Genomic DNA, 22,304 nt, shown 5'->3' on the forward strand with positions numbered 1-22,304 from the left:
AATCAGATTTGTCCTAGAGGGCGGAACGAACTTGTTGATAATTCTGTGTGGTGTCAACTCCCACTGCGCAGCCGCAGCCCGGGTGACGAAGATGGTGCTCATCAAGGAATAGTGAGTCTGAAGTGCTTTTTAAAAATACCTTTTATCACATTCAGTGGGGTATTTATACTGCTCCTTGAGAATACTAGTGAGGACTATAGATGTACGTTCTGTTTGCTTCTGTCGTTCCCAATATTTCTCTGTTCTGTAGACATAGAAACGCCTGCTTTGGGTAGGGTGGATCAGGACGTGGATAACGGAACACACCGGTCTTTTTAAGGCGTTGCTAGTGTAAGCTAACGTTAGCCTCTGAGTTATAGCAGCAGGAGGATAATTAGCTTCTTAATGGAAACGACTTACATAAAAAAAAGACTGTACGGGTTACTCACTAGCACAGTGTACATCCAGTTAGTCAACATGATTTTGATGGTTGTTGCCAACTAGTGTGCAGCTAGCCGGTTAGCAGTGTGTTATATCTTTAAAGTGCCGTAATGTTAAGCTGTGGTCTCGTGAGTGACAGATTAAGGTTCCTTCTCTGTCGGATTTACCAGTAATGCTAACTGGCCAAGTTAGCCGTAGCAGCCGGCTAGCTGCTAGCTTGACAATTCCCTGAGTTCATCTGTTAAGCCCACATCTCCCAACTGAGTTAAATAGGACGATGCTGAAGTTCGTTTCGTAGCCGTAACGCGAACAAAGAGTTGGAAACAAATAACCCTCCAATGCTGACTCCAACCACATAGCAGCTGCTCAGCTCATTACGAGCTAGCTCTTGGGCTATTTTGCTCTTACTTTATTGGCTAGCATTACAGTTAGCTTCAGTTAGTAAGTGGTTAATACAGCATGTAATGTTGCTTAGTTATTGCAACCAGTCCTCAGAAAGCTTCCCCCGAATGTGTTTGATCTCATCAGTTCACTGGTGGGTTTTTAACCACTTTGTTCTTTGTAAAGCTAACCTTTACTGAGTGGCTAACCACTATCCGCTACATGTAACGGTTCTGTACCTGCTGTTTTGAGTGGGCGATCACACAAATTTGGTTTGATGTGAATAAATCGATCCAAATACACGATAACAGAAACAAAATTCAGCTAAATGTGCTGTCACGTAAGGAAGAGAGATGTTCATATCCAGTACCGATATTAACTCATTACTGATTCATCACTGTAATGGACCAAGTACCATCACATACAGTACTTATTGTACTATTTTAACACGTGCTTTGTAATTTTTATAATTAATTACAGTGGTTCAGTAAACATTTAGCACAGTAATTTATGCCTTTTTTGGTATAGTTTAATATGTAAAATAAATCCACAAATGAAGTATAACTAGAAATATGTTGCATCCCTAGACAGTATCACTAATAACAAATATCTGATGTTCTTGCAGTTATATACAAAATATTACTTTTCCATGATCATTTCTATATATTTCACCACTTTTCTTTAGATATTACCACTATGTTTCCATCTCATTGTATTATTCTTTCTGTTTTACTTTTTTATCAGATGAAAAATAAGTAATTTGGGGTGCTTAACTTGTTTTAGTACCCAAGGTTTCATGGCTGTCTACTCATGTAAGCATTGTGCATTTAGTTGCGAGGGCAAACACACATCAATGTGTGGTACACTTTATTTTTTGCTTTTTTATTTTAGCTAAAGGGAAAAGGCAATCACAATAACTTGAAGGAGGTTTTTTGTTGGATTTGCAGTTTAATAAGTGTGAAAATACCGCTCATCTTAAAAAAAAAAAAAAAACTTACCACAATTGCTCTTTTTCATAAGCTCACACACATGATGCACAGAGGGTATCCCAGATACTTTGTGTTGTTAATGTACATAAAGGCTAATATAGTCAGGCAGCAATCTAGATTTACTACCCTGAAATGTAAAATTCACAACTTACACAAGAGATATTTGCTATCACTCTTGTGCAATGCAGCTCTGTTCATAATTGACAGTGCTAGGTATTTAGGGTCATTAGGTCACCAAGTTATACCATAAAAGTTTTGTTGCTTTGTTTTAAAAATTCTGCTATGTTGTGTTTTTTTAATGAGTTTTTACAAACTTCTTTATTGATATTAAAAAATATTTATTATTTTCTTATAAATTGACATGGCTTCTTATATGTTCTTGTTATTCACAACAAACAAATCCAAACACAAAGAATTTCTTGGTTTTATCATCTGTAATTATCACAGGGAAGAAGCTATAATCAGTGAGTGGTAGTCATTTTGAATAGAAAATTAAAAAGAGTGATAATCTGGTCATTATAATAATTTTTACTCCCAAATACAGGCTCATAATTTCAGCCCACACACTCAATTTAGTTGTTTTTGTTATAGCAAAGAGAAAGCAATTATTTTAACTACTGTTTTCTCTTTCTAATCATGGTGGTACCTGTGCTGCAGGTGGTTGTAATTTCTGTAGAAATACACAGAGGGGCACAGCAGAGTTACATAACCGTAGGTTACCTGGACTACGGGACCACTTGAACTGTGACGGGTCACCCTGTCACACTCATTCAAGCAGTATGGTCCTTTTTAATCCTGCAAAGCTCTTTCCTGTGTAGAACTGCTCTCTGTTGCTGTTAATACTCAGTGAGTGTAAACACAGTTTGGGTTGATCACTAATGCATGGCACTGACTGCTAAAGATGCAGTTTGTAAGCAGTTATCACTATAATCTGGCTGGTGACAGCTTGTGCATAATGTTCCTTGAAGGATAGAAAAATTGACAGTTTTTCCACCACAACACAACTGATGTTGCAGGGAATCATCAATCACTCATTAACACTGTGCTCACTTTTGGATTCTCTTAAAAGTGAAACACAAATAATGTGATTCATAATATTTTTTCCTTTTGATTATAACAGTCATACTGGTGCTCCAGTGTCTTTGGAAAACATTTCCATTGACACATCTAGTAATCATCATGCAAGAATGATGGAAATTATTGCATCACTGTTTGTTGCAGCAATTCATTTCTCATCTAATGCTAGTTTATGCTGATCAGGGAAGTGAATAGGTGGACAAAGATCCCTCCTCCAGGGGAAACAAAGTTAAAGGTTTACCGATACGCTATAAAATCTCATGTCATGGAAGCTTTTGTTTACTTGAGGTTAGAGACTGCTGTATCTAAACCACAAACACTGTACTCTTCCTTCGTTTACTATGTTTGCCGTTTGGGCAAATCTGGACAACACATAGTCGTTCATAAGTCCAAACGTGTTAACATGTCATGTTGCTGTAGGAAGTGGCACGTAGCAGCATGTTAAACCATAATATAACAATAATAAATCCTTTATTATTTTTTTTTGGTATGATTGGCTCCTAACTTGTTAGACTTTACTCACACAGTTGTTACCAGCTTAAGGAAAAACAAAATATTTCACCTCACCTGGCAACACACTGGCCAACATCTGCTGTTTGTGAGATGAGAAGCTCTAGAGTTTTCACCCAACTTTTTTCCATTAAAGTAAATGTTTTCAACCACACAAACACAGTTAATGTTAATGAGAAAAGTTGGATGAATGGCGTTGTAATTAGAGCCCTGTCTACATCTGAGTCTCAGACACTGCTTAGAATAGTCTTTCCTACTCTTTTAGCTAAGATGTGGGGAAGAAGACGCTCGCATGCTGACAGTTTGTTCTGGAAAGACACCTGGTTGTTTGTTTAGCACATTTGCTGGATAATTAATGTATTTCTTTAAATAAATGGTGATTATCTAGATTGAACCCTTTTTTATTTTTTATTTTTTCACAAGCATCTAGTTTAATATGAAACCAAACCTTTTAAGGCACCATTAAGGGGCTGAAATCTTTTAATTTGTTTAGTTAAAAGCAATCACATCTTTTTGGTTATTTGTAGTTGGAGAATTAATGGCACCATTATGGAAATAATTACACCTTCCTCACACTAGTTATAAATATACTGCACCATTGGGTTGTTAACCTTGCAGGTGGTTTGGTTGATGGATTTTTCTATCCTGAATTGAGTGTGTCGACTATTCTCAACCTTAGATGGGTCCATCAGTCGGTGCATGTTTACTACAGGTGGGGTTTGCATATGAAAATCTCAGTCAATGGTTGTTAGAAGTTGTAAGAGGAGGAGGAAGAGGAGAAACTTTAGAGGACAGGAAACTTGAGTTAAGGAAGTTCCTTTCACTTTGTGCTTGAGTGAATGCTTATTATCCATAATTGCGCTGAAATAAAGATAACCAAGTAAATACCGAGGTGCTGTTTGAGCTGTACATATAGCCACTCAGTAACCACTGTCATTTCAATTCAGCAGCTTAGAACAAGTTAAAGAGATTAGTACTTGTCCTTCATGCTCTTTTTTGTTCCTGTTCAACAGTTCATCTGAAAACATAACACTCCTGCTTTGCTTTGTTCATTTATAGTGAATCTTTATATTTTACTGACTTTCATCTGTGTATAATCTCTTTAACTATTTCCTCAAACTAAAGATATTTCCAAGTCCAACTGTGTCAAATCGTCCTCAGTTTATGTTAGTTTTTGTGCTACTTTTGTTTTTAACTTGTTTCTTTCTCCTCCTCTCCCTCATTTTCCCCCTCAGCCGTGTTGTGTTGCCGGTCTCAGTGGAAGAGGTGAGTATTATTACTTGAATTTGCTTTACATTACTTAAAAGAGCTGTTCATAATAAGTACTTTTACGGTAACGGTTTGTTTAACAGTCATAGTTTACACAGAAAGCTCTCCCACTCAGTGAGAAGCTCACACACACAAAATATCCTTTGTTTGCACAGCACTGGCCTTACTGGTGCAGGCTGGCGTTGGTTGCACGAAGCTGAACTGGTGTGACAGCCTGATTTTTAACTGCAATCATTTTGTCATCACAGTTTATTTATCCTCAAAACTAGTCCAATGTTTCTTTTGAAGCCAGATTTTGTAGCCCAGGCGCTGCTTGATTTAGTAGATGTACAGCAGTTATCACCAGCATGTGAAACACCTCTAATATTCCACATTAGGGTCAGAAATCCCATGAATAGACCCCGTTTATTATGGGAATATTTTTAATCTTCCTCATGAGCTAAAGGAAAACGTCTTGCTTAAAAGATGAAGCTGTGAGTGCATTCAGAAACTTATAGCCAAGACATTTAATAAGCAGCAAAATCTCTCATATCCTCCAAAATGTACAGATTTAATAAAACATATGAAATATGAAAGACCATGGGAGTTTATTTTTCAGCCTGTTGCATTTGTTGATGTAGCTGGACTCCAGGGGCATGACTAACCCTTATCTTTTCTTGCATTTAATTTAAATATTTGTTATTGTAGTTAACGCTGCCTGTTCACTCTGTCTGTTCCCGTTTCTCTCAGTATCAAGTAGGGCAGCTGTACTCTGTGGCTGAGGCCAGCAAGAATGAGACGGGAGGAGGAGAAGGCATTGAGGTGCTGAAAAATGAACCGTACGAGAAGGAAGGGGAGAAGGGACAATACACACACAAAATATACCATCTAAAAAGGCAAGTGTTTGCATTATGCTTTGATTTAAAGGATATTTTAAGTGTCTGATTTGTTTTTAAAGGACAACTTTCACAAAGCATTTAATCGGCAGACTTTGTGAAAGACATAAGGAAACGTGTAATGGGTGGCTGCTATTTTTAGCTCCTTGATGTGGACGGAGAGAGTATTTACCACACAACTGAAGCAACACCTTTGTGAAAAATATCAGTTTCACAAAGCGGATCCTTGGAAGTTGTTATTCTTTGTGAATGGCAATTTAACAACACAGTCATCTCTTGTATCATCCCATTCAGCCAACGCCCTCAAAAAGGAAACTTGAGTAAGGAAGGCAAAAACATGGATAACTGGAACTGGAGGAAAAATGTGTTCTGGATGCGTAGTCTGGGTCTTAAAGTGTTAACAGATGATGCTTGGTGGTGTCTCTTAAATCTGAGTTGAAGTCTGTTAGCTGTAGATTTTAGATGTGCTTGATTTGTTTTTTGTTTTGGTTTTTTTTAACCCTGGTTTACTCCACAGTATGAGCACCTCCTACTCGCTGTCCACAGTATTTTAGGCCGAGTGGATGACATAGTGTCCTTAATGAATGCATGAGGTCTGAAAAAGAGCTTCCCCCACTGTGAAGTCATCACAGACTTTCCAGCTGAAACATAATTGTTTTGCTTCCAGTCTGTAAGGCGGCACAGTCATTGGATTTTCACTGGGACTCACTCAGTCTGAAAATGGTTGACATATAAACACAGCTCCCCTAAAGCCAACAAAATGTACATGAAGCGTTGATGGTGACAACGTCTGACTACAGGCTAATGTTGTGTTTGTTAGCCACATTGGTAGCATTGCTTGACTTTAAGGCGCTAAAGGATATATTAGGTTTTTTGGATTTCCTGAATTTCTCTCATGGAGTGATGGATGTCAGTTAAACCCTTAAAGCCCAAAGCCATTTTTGAAAATTTTGGTCCATCCATCCATTTTCTATATCGCTCAGTCCAATTCAGGGTCACAGGGAAGCTGGAGCCTATATCTTTGGTCCTCCTTTTTTTTAAAATTCATTTATTTTTATTGTAAAACTGCATGTAGAACTCAACCCTTTTAACCCCAGTCAGCATCAGACATGATGTTTCCAGCCTCAGCTGTCAGATTATGAGGTTAAAATGATGTAAAATGAATGTATGAATAGATATAGCAGCATAAAGGCCGACCAGATGAAGAAAGCAGAATTTATTACTAACAGAACTTTGTAGAAATAACACACAGATCAACAGTGACCAAGCCTTTTCTCATCTCATCATTTTCTCAAATCTGGGCTTCCATCATCCATCTTCTGCCTCTTATCCGGAGTCGGGTTGTGGGGGCAGCTGCCTAAGCAGGAAAACCCAGACTTCCCTCCCCCCGGCCACATTCACCAGCTCATCCGGAGGGATCCCGAGGCGTTCCCAGGCCAGCTGAGAGATGCAGTCCGTCCAGCGTGTCCTGGGTCTTCCCCGGGGCTTCTTTCTGGTGGGACGTGCCCGAACCACCTCTTCTGGCTCCACTCGATGTGGAGGAGCAGCGACTCTACTCTGAGCCCTCTACACCGAGCTTCGCACCCTATCTCTAAGGGAGAGCCCAGCCACCCTGCGGAGAAAACTCATTTCGGCCGTTTGTATTCTCGATCTTTTTCTTTCGGTCACTACCCACAGCTCGTGACCATAGGTGAGGGTAGGAACATAGATCGATCGGTAAATCGAGAGCCTTGTCTTTTGGCTCAGCTCCTTCTTCACCATGACAGACCAAAGTCTTGGCTTTCAGGAGAAAAAATATTGTTATTGACACAAACACACAACAGAAACTATTTCCATGTTTCCACTTTTTCCTCATTTCCAGTTATTCCTGCTACTATTTACCTGCTATCCTCACTAAACCAACTCCAGCTCAGCTGCTTTGTGGCGCCACCGTGCATCAGAAACGTCTTCTTGGCTTTATTCCAGCCATAGAGGAGCATTATTTTTCTTCTTTTCACACACACATAGAACTTTCTGCTCACTGGTTGATCTTTGGCTGCTCCTGATTGGACGTTACCGTCAATCTAAGCTCTCTGATTGGTGGAAAGTCTGACAGGAAGTGGCTTCATCATCATGTCCAGGTCTAAATAGAGGTCTCTTAGCAACATAGTAGTGATGGTGATGTTTTTATGGTGAAATGTGATAAATAATGCTGTTATCATGGATCATTGTGGGTTTACCAGGTAGAGTCTCTGAATAAACGCAACATTTATTGGTGGGATTGTAAACTGCCTGGACGGGATAGAAATGCAGGGAAAACGTCAGTAAATCACTAAAGCAGTAATTCCTAACCTATTTTCCTCAGGGAACCTCTTCATGCTTATACTAAAAGCCACGGACCCCCTGCCCCACCCAATGCTGAAACCATACTTGGTTTTCTGCTTTCAAAAGTGAGATTCTCACCACAAATAATGTAGTCCTGTCCTTTTGATAAAGCCAAAGTTAAATTAACATAGAGCCTTTTTTCTAGTTTTTTCTTTAAATAGGGACAACTGCCCTCATTTATCAAACGAAAGTGGATGTGAGTGCACATCTCATCACAGGAATGATGTTAGGATTGGATCCACGTGTGATTCATGAAACGGTGGTATCGGACTGATCCCAGCGTACCAGTGATCAGGCCTTGATAAGTGCAGCGGTTGAAATCCAATCCTGGTTGTAGAGAATTTAGCCAGTGTGTGTGTGTGTGTAAGCTTCCTGTTGGTTTGTTTTAGGTAATGTTTAACATGACATCTGAATACTACTACTGAATTTACCCAGGCTGTTTATTATCTGCCTGCTGCTGGTCAAAATGAGCCTTTTTATCAATGATTTTATGTTGCCTGATATGTTTATTTAATTAAACTTTTTGGGAATTCTGCTGTGAGATTAAAGTTAAACACAGCTTGAGTTAATCTCCAGTTTATTAAGATTTTCTACAATCTCAGCTTTGTAAACCTTAAGTTGTGTCCTCACATTATGTCCTATGATAACAAAATGTGAGGTTGCATACTGAACTTTGTTCAGTTGCTCATTTTTTTTATTAGTATAGTATGTTTTTTTTTTTTTTTTTTTTTGTTTTAAAGTCATATTAATTTAGATTTGTTTCTGATTTGAGCCGTATGGGTGGTTTGATTTTAAATGGAGACGCTCTGAATTCACCTTCAGATACAGCAGCAGCTCTCTTCCCTTCACCTGGTGGTCTGCTCACTGCGGTCCAAAGCACCTTTGAGGAGTCGCATGATGCATTCACTGGCAATTGGACAACTTTTCTGCTGAGTTTTAAAGCTGGAGTGGCCACGAGTTCAGCATCTTCTCGTTCCTCCAATGTGCTTTAACCAGAATATATCCCATTGCTTCACACAAAGTAATGCATGTGTCGAGAAGACTCCGTTCCAGTTCTTTGCACATTTTCTTGTATTTGTGTGTTTTTAATGTGAAATGAGCAGTGGAAACAAAGTGAAGTCCAGCCATCAAATACATGTTAAAGATGTTGCATTTGGATTAAACAGCAACATGTGCTCTTCCTCGGTTTTAAACCTTTTCAAGACCATCTGAACTTACCCATCCTAGTACCTGTGATGTCACTTCAGTCTGTGAGGGTTTAGTGATTAGGTCTGAGGGTGGAGATTGTGCCAATGTCTCCAAACACACAGTCTAATGCATTTAAATAGTTGCTTGCCACCTGACCTTAAACATCAGCTGTCCCTGCTCTGTGTGTTGTCTCCCTGCAGAAAAATGCATGTGTTTGGACAAAAGTTAAATCTTCCAGCAGATGAGACTAATTTGCAGCATATTCTGAACATACTGTTTGCTTTTAGTTTGCAAGATTTATTTCTTCTAAAAGTACCTTTTTTTTCTTTTTCTCCCACTGCAGTAAAGTCCCCGGTTATGTGAAGATGATTGCACCAGAGGGGGCGTTAGTTTTTCATGAAAAGGCTTGGAATGCTTACCCGTACTGTCGCACCAGTAAGTTTCTGCTGACCAAGAAGTAAATGTTTGTTTAATGCTTTTATTACATGTTTTAAATCATATAAAAGTAAAAGAAGATAATACATCTGAAACTAATGGTATTTTTCTTTTTGTCGATGTTTCTTCGTCCTCTGCAGTTGTGACGGTGAGTTCTTGACTTTTAAGTTTTCGTTTTGAACCCTGTTTGACACCTTTAAACCTGTCCGTCCTTCACATGTTCAACATGTTTATAGACAGTTAAAAGAAGCCATGCAGGCAGAGACCCAACCTAAATGAACCCTTGCAGCTCTGCTAGCTATTGCCTGCAGCAGAAAGTAAAACTGTTTATTTAAGTGTACATTCTTGAGGCGTCTTAACCAGCCAGAAACATGTTGGTGTTTGCAGCACCTCCATCTGACAGTCGGTTCCTAGAATTATTCTTCATTCAACTGCACTATGAAAAAAAGAAAACCTTAAAAGGGATATTCAGCTTCAACTCATTTTCATGTCTGTCCAACTTTATTAACCAAACAAGCCTCTTTTTTTGTATTTTAAAGCTCTGATTCTGCTTCCTTAAACTTCAGTGCTGGCCGTGCATGTTTCAGCCAAGTTTGTGCGTCAGGGTTTAGAGTGTAACTGCTGCACATGCAGGTATTCCTTCATTTGTCTCAACATGTGCACCGCAGCTACTTTATCCAACTGCTTGTGCTTTTTGATGAGTGTTTTTACAGAACTCGATCTTGCTTTCCACTTTACCTGCAAGCTAAAAACCGTTGCAGCGGTTAAAAATAGATCCGAGCTGAGCAGCGCAGCATCACCACTGAGGTTTCAGTCTAAACGTCTGATTGGCTAATTGGATTTAGCTGTGGGGTTTAAGCCCATCTCTCACAACGCTCCATTCATGGCGGTCCCTGTGCTGAGTCGGAGTCTTACCGGATGTACCTGCCTGATATCAACCTGCTCTGACTTGATCTAAAACAATCTTTCTTTCCTCAGAATGAGTACATGAAGGACGACTTCATGATAAAGATTGAGACGTGGCACAAACCTGACATGGGAACAGTAGAAAATGTAAGTGAGCTGAGGATGTGAGGTGGAGATGGGCTGATAATTGATTTGAGGTTCACCATGTAAATATGCCATTTTTAGCTAATCAGGCTAATTTTCCTGTGTAGTCCCATGGCAGGTCAATGTATGAAGAAACATGAACAAACAAGGATTGTTAAGACAAATAAACGGTTCATTAAACAATTAACAAAAAGTAAGTCAGATATGCAAACATAAGCGTGTTAAAATATACATATTTCTAGGTTAGAAGTCAAGAAAAGGGGGGAAAACCTGCAGCACCAACAGAGGTCTCCTAATCACTAGAAAGATCCTACATTTCCCATAATGCAACATGACAGCTTTTATTTCTGTTTTTACTCTTGGTGTTGAATGCTTTTATCTCTCAACACCCTGTTTATTAGACAGCTTCCTGTCCATTGTTGGCCTTCAGTGAACCTTTTGCTGTTTTGTTTTTTTTTTTTTGGCACCATGACTAGGTCCATGACCTGGACGAGCAGACATGGAGGACTGTGGAGGTGGTGCCCATAGATATCGCTAACAAAGAAGAAGTGGCCTCTGCGGTAAGTTTAAAGAGCTATAAAAAAGAAGTGGAGATGACTTGTTGGCCTGAATCCTGCACAGGATCTTACTTTAACACGTTAATTACAAAAAAATTAACACATTTATTTACATTACAATTTCGAACAATGCAGAACGTCTTTCAGTGCACAAGTTTCTATTACAACAAATACACTGGTGCACCCGTCAGAGCCCGGCTAACAACTAAGCAACTTTGGTGCTACATTTAACGAGTTTTCAGACCCACATAAGCGACTAGCGACACATCTAGCACCTTTCTCTGGTGTTATTGGAGACTTTTGGAGACCTAATCAGAGTTTCAGGCCCAGCCTTTAGCTTTTCCAGAGGCCTTTTCCTTTCTGACCGGTTTTCAGTCCTGGGATAGATGGTCGTTCGATAAAGATCCCAGGTCCTCCGACAGCGGAGCAAATCTGTTCTGCAGTTTCACATTCAGGTGTTTTGGAGGTTTGTTGTCAGCCGTCCCAGTCTCAGCTGGCCACTCCTGTTTCCTTCCATGTAGAGGGGTAGAAGAGGTCCTTTGTTTTTTTGTGGGGATTGGAGGCCAGTCGGTCTCACCACAGACTTCAGTAAAACCTTCTACAATAAAAACTCAAATTTATTAGCCCGGTCCCCTATTAAATTTCCTGTCTGACAGATTTAATAACAGCTATTAAAATCTAATGATTAAAAGTAAAATAAAAAACAACCATATGTGAAAATGAAAACCCCACAGATGCAGCAGGCAGGACTGTGGTTGGTGGAAGAATCAAACTCTGGGCTTCACGTCCAGTCTCACGTTTTTTTTATTTATTTATTTTTTGCTACCTGTTGCTTGTACAGTGTTTACAAGTTGATGATGCTTTGTACCAGACTTCCTAAATCTTAAGCTTTGACTTGTCTGAGCGGTTCTTATCACGTGATTCCGGTTGTCATGGAGACGAGTCTCTGCTGTCATTGATGTCATGGTGTGATACAACTAGCTGTGGTTGGTTTCACCTGCTTCTGTCTGACTGCTGAGTGCGTTCTCCAACATTTAACCCAGTTCTACTTGGTTTCCTGAGCAGACTGTTTCTTCACCGTGTTCTCCGTCACGTTTGTCCATCTCCCGACTGGTTGTAGCTGAAATCCTGAGACTATAGAAGTGGCTTTGTTTCCTAAGTTGGACCAGAGAAAAACCTCCGGTGGTCGTCTTGTAATCAGGGTCATCTAATATTTGGGCCAGTACGGTATTAAGTGAGTGGATGAGGCGATGTGACCAGCGTTGTCTCCACCCTGAGGACGGCTGTGGTCAATCAGAGCACTTTATTTATCCACTTGTTTTTGATTTATTATTAATGACTTGGTTTACAGCCACAAGCTTGAAGGTGATGTGAAATTTTGTTGAAATCTTGTTTTTTTGTTAGGTTTCTTCTGTACTTGATTATTTGAATTTAAGTGAACAGAATTGCATCTGTTCACGGTCTCAGTGGTTTTCCTGGATGACTCATTTTATTACCTACACCAAATTTTTTCCAAAGATCTTCCTTTCCAGCATTTTATCTTAATTTTTATGCATTTATTTATGTTTTTCAGCGTCTCAGCAGTCTATGTAAACCCCAATTTAACAGCACAAAAGTGAATTATTGGATTAGATGGATGCAGTGAGGGTGGCTTATCTGCGGTTACAGTACATTGCTTGGTGGTACCAGCCCAGTTCTTGGATGCCGGAGGTCTTAGATTTAGTAATTAGATTTTTTTTTCTCTCTGACAACGCCCCTCATAAAGACCAGAAAGATGATTTGTGCCTCATCTGAAGCTGAAGGGGGAAAATAACAGTGTTAGGCTCACAGGGTTTGTTTTCTTTTGGAAGGGCGGTTCTGGTGCTGGTTTGGAGACAGAGCTGAACTTGGAACCAGTTCTTTCTGTTTGAACCACCAAATCACAGATCGTGAGCTCAGTGTTCCTCTTCATTTTCCTGCTGCTAAACATTTCTGTTAAAGCTGTATTCACGCTTGTTTTTAGTTTAAATTAACAGCTTTTTCATACTTCAACCTTTTCAGGAGCTTATGTTCCAGCTGGAAACGATGTTTTTATCCTGTTCATGTTGGGAAATGCTGGTCAGCTCTGCAAAGAACTCACAAACACTGTCAAATACAGAGTTTATAAACTAAACGGGCAGTAATAAGGCCTTCTTTTGGAGGGAAAAGGAGACAAATGCTGAGATCTTCCTGCTCTGCTCCACAGATACTCCAGCGATATGACGCTCAGGCTGGGAAAAAACAAACCAGTTCTTAGTTCAAACTTGTTCCAGCACGTCAACCAGGACTAGAAGCACTTTGATTTAAAAGAGGTTCTGATAAAGATTATCGTGGCTTTTCCTACTTTTGGTTTGCATATAAACATAAACTCATAAACATCACAGGTGTCTCTAATGAAGGAATAATTCAAATAATTAAAGTGGCATTTACAGAGTTAAAAGTCTTAAAAATGATAGATTATTTGGTGATTTTAAACACGTCTAAAGTTAGTTTGTGATTCATGATAAAAGAAATATTGATATGTGATCATTTCATAGCAGTTTTTTAATTTATTTTGTTTTCTTTATTATTTTTTTTTATTTTGGTGCATGAACAGTTTTGTCCACGAAGGTCCGCAGACGGAGTATCTGACACTACATAAGAAATACAAATGCAATCAAATTAATTTTGTTGCTGACCTTCGACATATTTAAGACTCTAATCACACCAAAGACCCTTCCCCCTGATATTTATTTTAATATAATAAATATCAGAGGGAAGGGTCTTTGGTGTGATTAGAATTAAATTATTTTCCATATTATGGAAAATAATTTGTTTTGTATGTTTGGTTTTTCTTAATGTAACTTGCTTTTAAAGGGTTAAAAGTCTTAAAATAATTGAGTTTATGGAAGTTTTGTTTAAGTGATTTCTGGGGAAAAAAAGACAGAAAGGTCACCAAAGGGTGAAAAATACACTATTAAAAAAAAGTGACTAAAAAGAGATTTTATAAAAATCTGTGCTGCAAACAGCAGAATTATCACAAAATAAAAAATAAATAAAATAAATAAACATTTAGAAAAATGAATAAAAATGGCAGAGGAGGTCAGAAAAAGACGGTTGAGTCATCTGTGGTCGGTTAGTAAACCTGAACCATCATGTCACGGATGGTGGTCGGCTCGGCCCCGCCTCTCCTACCTGCTCCTTTACAATAATGACTTAAGTGGATCAGCGTTGAGGCCGAGGCTAAATCTGAATGTCCATCTGCTCCAGGTATTGGCCTCCCTTTCACAGCAGAGCTGCTGGATTAAAACAGCACAGCAGGCTGTGAGCTCGGGTCGGGATTTGGGGGCGTGCAGTAAAAATACAGTCACGCTGCTGGTGATTCGTCAGCGTTCAACATCAGACCTCACCAGTGACTGGCGTTCCGGCGCAGAGATTTATGTTTGTAAAAAGCTTATTGTCACAAAAAAAAATCACATGAGCTCATAAAAAGTGTTGATTAGTTCAGGATTAGGAATTTCTCTCAGATACATGCAGGAGCGTGTCCTGATTCTCATCAGAGGGTCGTCATCAACCAGAGTTTCTGCAGCCGTAAACTCATCATTTCTGGCTGCTTTTTACATAACTAGCATGGAAACAAACGGCGCCATGCTGGTCCAGGAGCAGCCGTGCACTCGGTTCTGTTTGTTGCAGCATTTTAAGGTTTTATTCATTTTGTCCTTTCAGGACTACAAACCAGAAGAAGATCCAGCTCTCTTCCACTCTACCAAAACCGACAGAGGACCGCTGGGCCCTGAGTGGAAGGTACCCGAACACAGAACTTCATCATGGTCATTTTTACCTCTTTACACCTTGAAATAATCAGTTTTCCTCCCTCTTTCTCTCTCGTGCAGAATGAGCTGAAGACGGATTGTCCCTACATGTGTGCATACAAACTGGTCACAGTCAAGTTCAGGTGGTGGGGTCTGCAGACCAAAGTGGAAAATTTCATCCACAGGGTAATAAGGCTGCAAATAATGACGATTCTGATGGTCGATTAGTCACCGACTATAGAAACGACTAGTTGACCAATCAGATCATGTATCTCATAATTATTAAATGGATCTTATTTCACTTTCAGCTTTGAAATCTTACACGAGGTTGTTAAGTAAGTCCGACGTGCCTCCTCTTTAAATGTTCGAGCATTGCAGACGTACTTCCGTGGTACACAAGGTCCTCTTTACAAATCTCACATGTATTTAATTTAGTTTGTAAGTTTAACATGAAGTTATCCCAGACTTTTGACCCTGGCCCGCCACCATATTTTTCCCCGGTGGACTTTATTGCGTATGTGCAACTCTCAGCAGAGATACGAAGAAGACGATGTCTCACTCTGTTTTTTTTTGCCGATAGTAGTCGACGGGTAAACTCATTGTCGACTATTTTTATTGTCGACTGTTGTTGACAACGTCGACTAATTGCTGCAGCGTTACAGGGTAATGGATACCGCCCTCTATAATATAGAAGATTTTCTCGAACTCTGATGACAAGAACAGCTGCTGTTGTGATGATCCACATTATTTTGTCTCGGGTGCAGTTTTCCTCGTGGACAGCAGAGGGAGACAAGCCTCTCACAAAGATTTTCTTTAACATTCCTTCTCCCCGAAACATGATTTTACTATTTTTTGTCTGTTAACCGACCCCTAAAGCTTCTGTGTTGTGGAGTTTGTTTTTAAAAGTAATTTCTTTCCTGTTTTCTGCAGCAAGAAAAGCGAATTTTCACCAACTTCCACCGCCAGCTGTTCTGCTGGATCGACAAATGGGTGGGCTTGACCATGGAGGACATCAGGCGGATGGAAGAGGAGACTCAGAAAGAGCTTGAGGAGGTAATTACCTCACTAAATGTGTCGTATGATAACATATGATCCAGTTACAGACCTCTGATCACTGGAGACGACGCTTGACTTTAACCAGGCTGGATTTAACCCTGTTTTACTCCTGAATTTCACATCAGATGCGTCAGAAAGGTGACGTGCGAGGAACCTCTGCAACAGACGAGTAGAGGCCCGTCGCTGTAGGTCACACACTAGAGGCAGGCTGAGTAAGTTCCTGCACAGGGAGGTGGTGCGCTGCATGGATCATTCTCCACCTTTACATCAACCTCCAGCTTGTTTGTTGTAACTGTCCTCCATCTTTTCTGCTTTTTCACTTCATTTCTGACCCTCCTGTGTTTCCATCTCATGGACCCTGTTCTTCAGCTGTGGATCAACCAGAGTAATGACACATCATAATAATCAGAGTTTTGTTTTAGGAGCAAAAAAATGGAAAATGTTCTGCTGTTAGCGTCTAAAATGTGAGGATTTGACCTTTTTTTCTTTTATCGTGCATGACTGCAGTCATGTTTCGTTTTGCAAATCAAAACATTTTAAAAAGTAATTTGAAGAAAAATGCTTTGGAAGCAAAGCTGTAGTAAAGATTGTTGGTTACAGCCTGTAAATAAATATAATTCAGAGTTAGTTTAGTTCTCTGGTGGCTGTTCTTCTGATGAAGCTTCACCTTGAACCGTGATGGATGTTTTAGATGTTTCCTGCTCCAACAAACCTGATTCAAATCAAATGGATCCAACAGCTCGTTGCTAACTTCTCTACACTGACCCATCAGTTTTAATCAGCTGTGTTGAAGCAGGAAAACATGTTAAACCTGCAGGTCTTCGGCCTCACGGATGGGAGATTGACACGCTGGATTATTTCTAGCTGGGATGTTTTATGAACCCCTGCATTGATCCACACCAAGAAGAAAATCTCAGAACTACAACTTGCTTCTGTTTGATTTTATATTCACTCAAACCGAGTAAATCTGAGGTTGAGCCTCCTGGTTTTGCTCCTAAAGAAAAGGTCTGATTTATTAGTAATGGAGCTGAACGTGTAGCTCAACCAGTTCTCCACACTGTCTGTTTGGAACACCTCTTAGGTTTATCTGATATTTGTAAATTCTGCATCAGTAATCCATACTGGAAGAACAGAGTATTGTTTGGTTTTTTTCTGCATGCTCTTCATCATCTTCATTCTAACATTTTCTTCCAGCATCTCTTTCTGACTAACGTCTCTCTGCTCATCACCGTTTTCCTCCTGATGGCTGCATGTTCATGTCATTGTTTAAACGCTGAACAGGACGTCTGCAGGTCAAAGTTTTAAAGCTTAAAATGTAGTTTGGCCATAAAAGGCTTGAAGGTTTGTGAATCTCGTTTTCTAATGGACTCATTTATCTGTCGGTTTTCTGGTCTGGGTCCAGGTCACATTAACTAACAAAAAGGATCAGAGGTTGCGTTTGATCCAGCCCTGGTTTCTTTATCTCTGACTTTGTTTTTCCTTCTTTTCTCCTTTTCTTTTTTTTATTTGTCCTGTCCAGCACCGTAGCAGCAGAACGATGGCCTGGCTGCTGGGTTGAGACTAACTGGTTTTAAGACTACACTTAAAAATGAAGAATTATTCTTTATTTTTAAATGGGTCTATTGATGGACTTGCATATTAATGCTGGACCTGACGGGTGGGGGGTGGTCATCAGCAACAGTTCTCCCAGCTTTCTGAAGGTTTTTTTCTTGAGACATTTTCTGCTTTTTTGTCATTTTCAGTCTCTTAACCTGTGAATCATTCAGCATAAAAAAGGCCCCTAACTCAAGGGATCAACCAGAGTTGTGTCGATACACAAGACAACTTATCAAAAACCAGTTTAAACTGGATCTTTGGCCTCTTTTTGTGACAGGCTGCTGGTAACAGACACATCATCTGTTCACATTTCTTTAGTTTCATCTGTGAAAAACATCAAAGATCAGACAGTCTGACAGACAGAAAACAGGAATTTAGCAGCAACAAGGTGATTCCCAAACTTGGCTTATCTCAGCATGGAGGCAGAAACTGGACACGTGGAGGACAGAAGAAGAAGAGTCAGGACTAAAAACCATCTACAGCAGATGGACAGGATCTAAAAGTCCAGAAGAAATAGAAACAAATCCAGCAAAGACCTGAAACAGGACCTTAAAGATGCATCTGGACCTTCAGTTGATCCATCTACTATCGACCTAAGCGTCAACAGAAATGGTCTCCATGGAAACGAGGCCGTCAAGAAACCATTCTTAAGGAAGGGAAACAGGGAGAAAAGGATGAGGTAGGTCACATGACACAAGAACTGGACTGAAGATCAGTGGAAACTGGTCTGATGGAGGGACGGATCCTCCCCAGAACCCGGACCTTAACAGGTCTGATGGAGGGACGGATCCTCCCCAGAACCCGGACCTTAACAGGTCTGACGGAGGGACGGATCCTCCCCAGAACCCGGACCTTAACAGGTCTGATGGAGGGATGGATCCTGCTCAGAACCTGGACCTGGATCTCAATATTATTATCTGGACAGAGAACAGAACAAAAAGCAGAAACATCTAAAGAAGAGATTTGGAAAGTCCTTCTGGAAGCCTGGAGAACTGTTCCTGAAGACTTAAATAACAGAAAGCTTCTCTAAGAGGGTGCATTTATGTTTGTGTGTTTCAGCTTTCAGCTTCTGATTGTCCATCAGGTTTTTGAGGTTTTCAGGTTTAAAAATATGAAGTCAAGTCAGCTTGTTGAACCTGCAGAGGTCCCGTTTGATAATCTGTCGTCTTTATTCCCAAACTGAAAACCTGCTTCTGTCTTTCTGCCCACCAGCTGCGTAAAACCGGTCCGATTCGAGGCACCAGTGCTGCTCATGAGCAATGAGGCAAAACAACCAAACCCTGTCATGATGATGTCATCGGAGACACGTCCACCATGCTGAGGAAGTGGCCTCCACGTCGCCTCTTCTCCTCCTGTCTCACATGATTCATTGGGGGGTTTGAAACGATTGGTTACCAGTATTGTACAGATCCTACCCCAATCATAAGCCTCCTGTTCACTCAGAAAACAAAAGGAAAAAAAAAGTGGTTTTGCATACATTATAAAAAAGAAAAAAAAACTCTTTGCACAGGAAATAAATTGCCTGATCTGTAATTGTTAGTTGATTATTACAATGGGCTTTGTTTTTATTCAGGTGTGTAAACCGGACTCAGAAAGTCATGCCTTTTAAATTAGAATGTTGTTTTTAGTTCCCACAAATAATTGGTATGAGAAAAATAAGCAGGTTTCGGGCCATTGATCTCCCTGCCCTCCCTTGTATTATAACTGTCTCTACTTTCGTCCTCGTCTCTCTTTAAGTATCGTCCGTATTCTTGTGCAGACCCCTACCAGGTTGTCTCGCTGACCCCTCTGTCTGGCACTTATTCGGGAATATTTTTACTCAGTCTTTTTGTTTTTTTTTGTTTTTTTTGTGGAAAATGCTCCTGCATGATCATTCTTTGCCATTGTTTCCCCGTCACATGCCCATATGTAAACATGGTCTCCTCCGTCTGAGCGCGCACGTTGACAACAGCAGCTCCTCACTGCATGTGCACGTCGCTGCAGTGCAGCTTCACTCAGATGGGCCGCCGGTAAGCGCCCTCTAGGAGAGTCTGTGCATCACAGCTCTGTTAGCGTGTGCGTGTTGCGTCCGTGTGCTTGTGTGTGTTTTCAACGGCCTTCACTCATAGGACTGAGACGGATAGCTTCAACTCCAGCCTCGTGAACTTTGCCTCATGCTGTCGCTGCATGGCCTTTTCTTCTCGGCTAGGGCTTTAACCGGAGGACTCACACAGCCTCCGAAAAAGAAAAAAACTAAAACAAATGAGGATGAGAGTCTGTGCGTTGCTGTGTGCATGAATCAAAATAGGTTTTTATATCTTAGACTAACTGACAGAAATGGGTCCAGGCAGATCTGCCATGTTTGTTGTGACTAGCGAGCGTTCTGGGTGTTAGGGTTTCTTTTTTCTCTCTATGTATAGTGATTTATTTTTAAAGCTTTTCATCCATTTTAACTACAAGAAGCTCTGTGGGCAGTCTGAGCTTCTCTGGACTGTTTTTATTCATGGATGAAATGGCTCAGGTTGAACAGATTTGACTATTACAGTTTAGGCCGGTGTTGGGCTCCGTAGTGTGAGGCAGCATCTTTTTATCCCGGCCACCTTCTTGGCTGCATCCACATCAGCAGCTCGGTTGGCCGTCTTTGTTTTGGGCTTGGTGCAGATGCTTCGGGGGCTGCGGGTAAAATATTTTTCCCATCAGGTGCAGAGTTATTAGGCTAAGTGTGGTTAATGTTAAACATCTAAATGAGACTTTAATGATGCTTTATAATAGACAAACTGTACATACACATAAACTTGAATAGGATTTTCACAGCTACTAGCATCATCTGCTGTAACTGTAAGGGAGGTGTGATGTAGTCGGGACAGTTGGTGTCAGCTCTGGGTGTAAAGTGGAGATAACTGTACCTCATCCATGCTTATGAATGTGCAGCCACACAGATGAGGAGACAGATGTGGCAGGACCTTCCTGAAGCACAGGAGCACTGGCATGTTTCACAGCTGTGCAAGCATCACCAGTACAAACACCAGACAAACGGATTTACTACTACAACTAGATTTGCATGCTCTTTTTTTGTGTTTTTGTTTTTTACATTTTCCTTCCTATCCTCGATTATTCTGTTTGAGCGAAGGGAATTCAAAGCGAGGGATCCTCCCTCGATCAAACTCGCTTCAGCTCGACCTCAGATTACCAGACGAGGAGTGAAAAGCCGAGCGAGTCTGATGACGGGGGTCGCTCTCAGGCGGTGTGATGTAGCATTAGCAGTGATGCCAGCCAGTGTATGACTGTGGGAGGGCTTGAAGCTTAGGGAACAGATGGAGTCCAGAAAAAAACGGTTTTCTTATTGTAATCATGAATAAGCACTTGCAAAATCTACTGTTTCTCTTTTTGTTGTTTTTTTTTTTTTTTTTTTTTGTTTTTTGTTTTTTTTTTGTTTTTTTTTTGTTTTTGACAAAGATTCACAATGTATTCACTTTTCTCTTTCTGATACGGCAAAATTCAGGGGAATTAGTAGTGAATGTAATAAATTTGTTCCTTTTTCCTTTTCATGGCTTTCAGGCTGTGACAGAAGGTCTAGACAATGGAACATAACAGAATATCTAATAAATTTGAACAAATAAGTGAAGTGCTGTTTATGTCTTTGTGTCTCTTTTTATAATCTCTAAACATTAACTGGATTCAGATCATCAGGAGGGAAGCTGTCACAATAAAATCTTATTTTCTGATAGCAAATGTTTTGGCAGCTAAGAACAGGAAACAGGCAACAACTACCAACACTGGAAAACTGGTCTGATAAGTCTCCATCTCAGCTCCACATTCAGATACGAGGCTCAGAATTTGGTGAAAACATGGATCCATCCTGCTTTGGATCAACGCTGGAATGTTGGAGCTGGGAGACCGTTTAAAACCAGCAGGACTGCTGCCTTCGAAGGAACGAGCCGAGTATCTCTGGTGTAAACTGACAGGTCTGCTTAAAGCTACAGTGTTTAAGAGTTACTGACATCTAGTGGTCAAGATGTGTACAGCAGTTGTAAATGGACAGTGGCTGTCAGTGGCCAAAACTCTTCCAAACACTTTTTCCATCTGAAATTGAATCCAGTGGCCTCAGGTGCAGCGATGACTTGCCAACAGATAACTTCTTCATCATTGCGTGCATGTGTACTGTCTTCTATGGTTCTTTTAAGGCGTCGGATATCCTAAACAGGGCTCTAGCTCATATCAAACAAAGCCCCTAAGGCAGATTTAAAGCTTCACATAGTTGTTTGTCCATTCAGAAACACTAGAAACTATGGTGGCAGCAAGTAGATATAAATGATTCCTTGTAAGAGAATGAAAAACAACTTATTTCAGTAAACTAGACACCAATAAAATTAAGTTTTTAATTATGATTCTGTATAGAATATATATATATTAAGCTTAAAAGTCTAAATTCAACACAAAGATATTTCAAATCTCAATGAATATTTCACACAAACATTTAAGCACTGTGTAGTTTAATAGTGTTCACTTTTTCTGTCCCACTGTTGTGCCTCATTTGATACGATTAAATCCTCTTAACAAAATGAGGCTGCTTCGTTTTGTTGAGCTACTGCCACTAAAAGCGTCTGTTATCAGAACAAAGAAACGAAAAAAGGATGGTGTGCAAATAGAAAATGTGGTAAATAATTCTAAAGCTGTTCCTCTAGATTTTTTGTTTCTCAGCTTCTTAAGGTCCTAGAAACTTTCAATAAAAAACATTTAAGAGGGTAA

The 22,304-nt window shown here is 40.2% G+C and overlaps 1 protein-coding gene across 1 annotated transcript; it reads left to right on the forward strand.

The window, feature by feature from the left end:
• Positions 1 to 33: 33 nt before the first annotated feature.
• pitpnb (phosphatidylinositol transfer protein, beta) lies at positions 34 to 21,176 on the forward strand. The gene is made up of 12 exons (XM_041969980.1): positions 34 to 111; positions 4,613 to 4,643; positions 5,376 to 5,521; positions 9,417 to 9,508; positions 9,649 to 9,656; positions 10,487 to 10,561; positions 11,035 to 11,118; positions 14,839 to 14,916; positions 15,006 to 15,110; positions 15,855 to 15,977; positions 16,106 to 16,192; positions 18,789 to 21,176. The coding sequence occupies exons 1-11, from the start codon at positions 92 to 94 to the stop codon at positions 16,151 to 16,153; spliced, it is 810 nt and encodes a 269-aa protein (XP_041825914.1). The 5' UTR covers positions 34 to 91; the 3' UTR covers positions 16,154 to 16,192; positions 18,789 to 21,176.
• The last annotated feature ends 1,128 nt before the right edge of the window (positions 21,177 to 22,304 follow it).

This window comes from Melanotaenia boesemani, chromosome 19 (genome assembly GCF_017639745.1).
Source record: "Melanotaenia boesemani isolate fMelBoe1 chromosome 19, fMelBoe1.pri, whole genome shotgun sequence".
Lineage (NCBI taxonomy): Eukaryota > Metazoa > Chordata > Actinopteri > Atheriniformes > Melanotaeniidae > Melanotaenia > Melanotaenia boesemani.

Coding starts and splice junctions, on each gene's coding strand:
- pitpnb (XM_041969980.1), top strand. CDS start 92: ATGGTGCTCATCAAGGAATA. Junction 10,562..11,034: donor ACATGGGAACAGTAGAAAAT/GTAAGTGAGCTG, acceptor CACCATGACTAG/GTCCATGACCTGGACGAGCA. Junction 11,119..14,838: donor AAGAAGAAGTGGCCTCTGCG/GTAAGTTTAAAG, acceptor TTGTCCTTTCAG/GACTACAAACCAGAAGAAGA.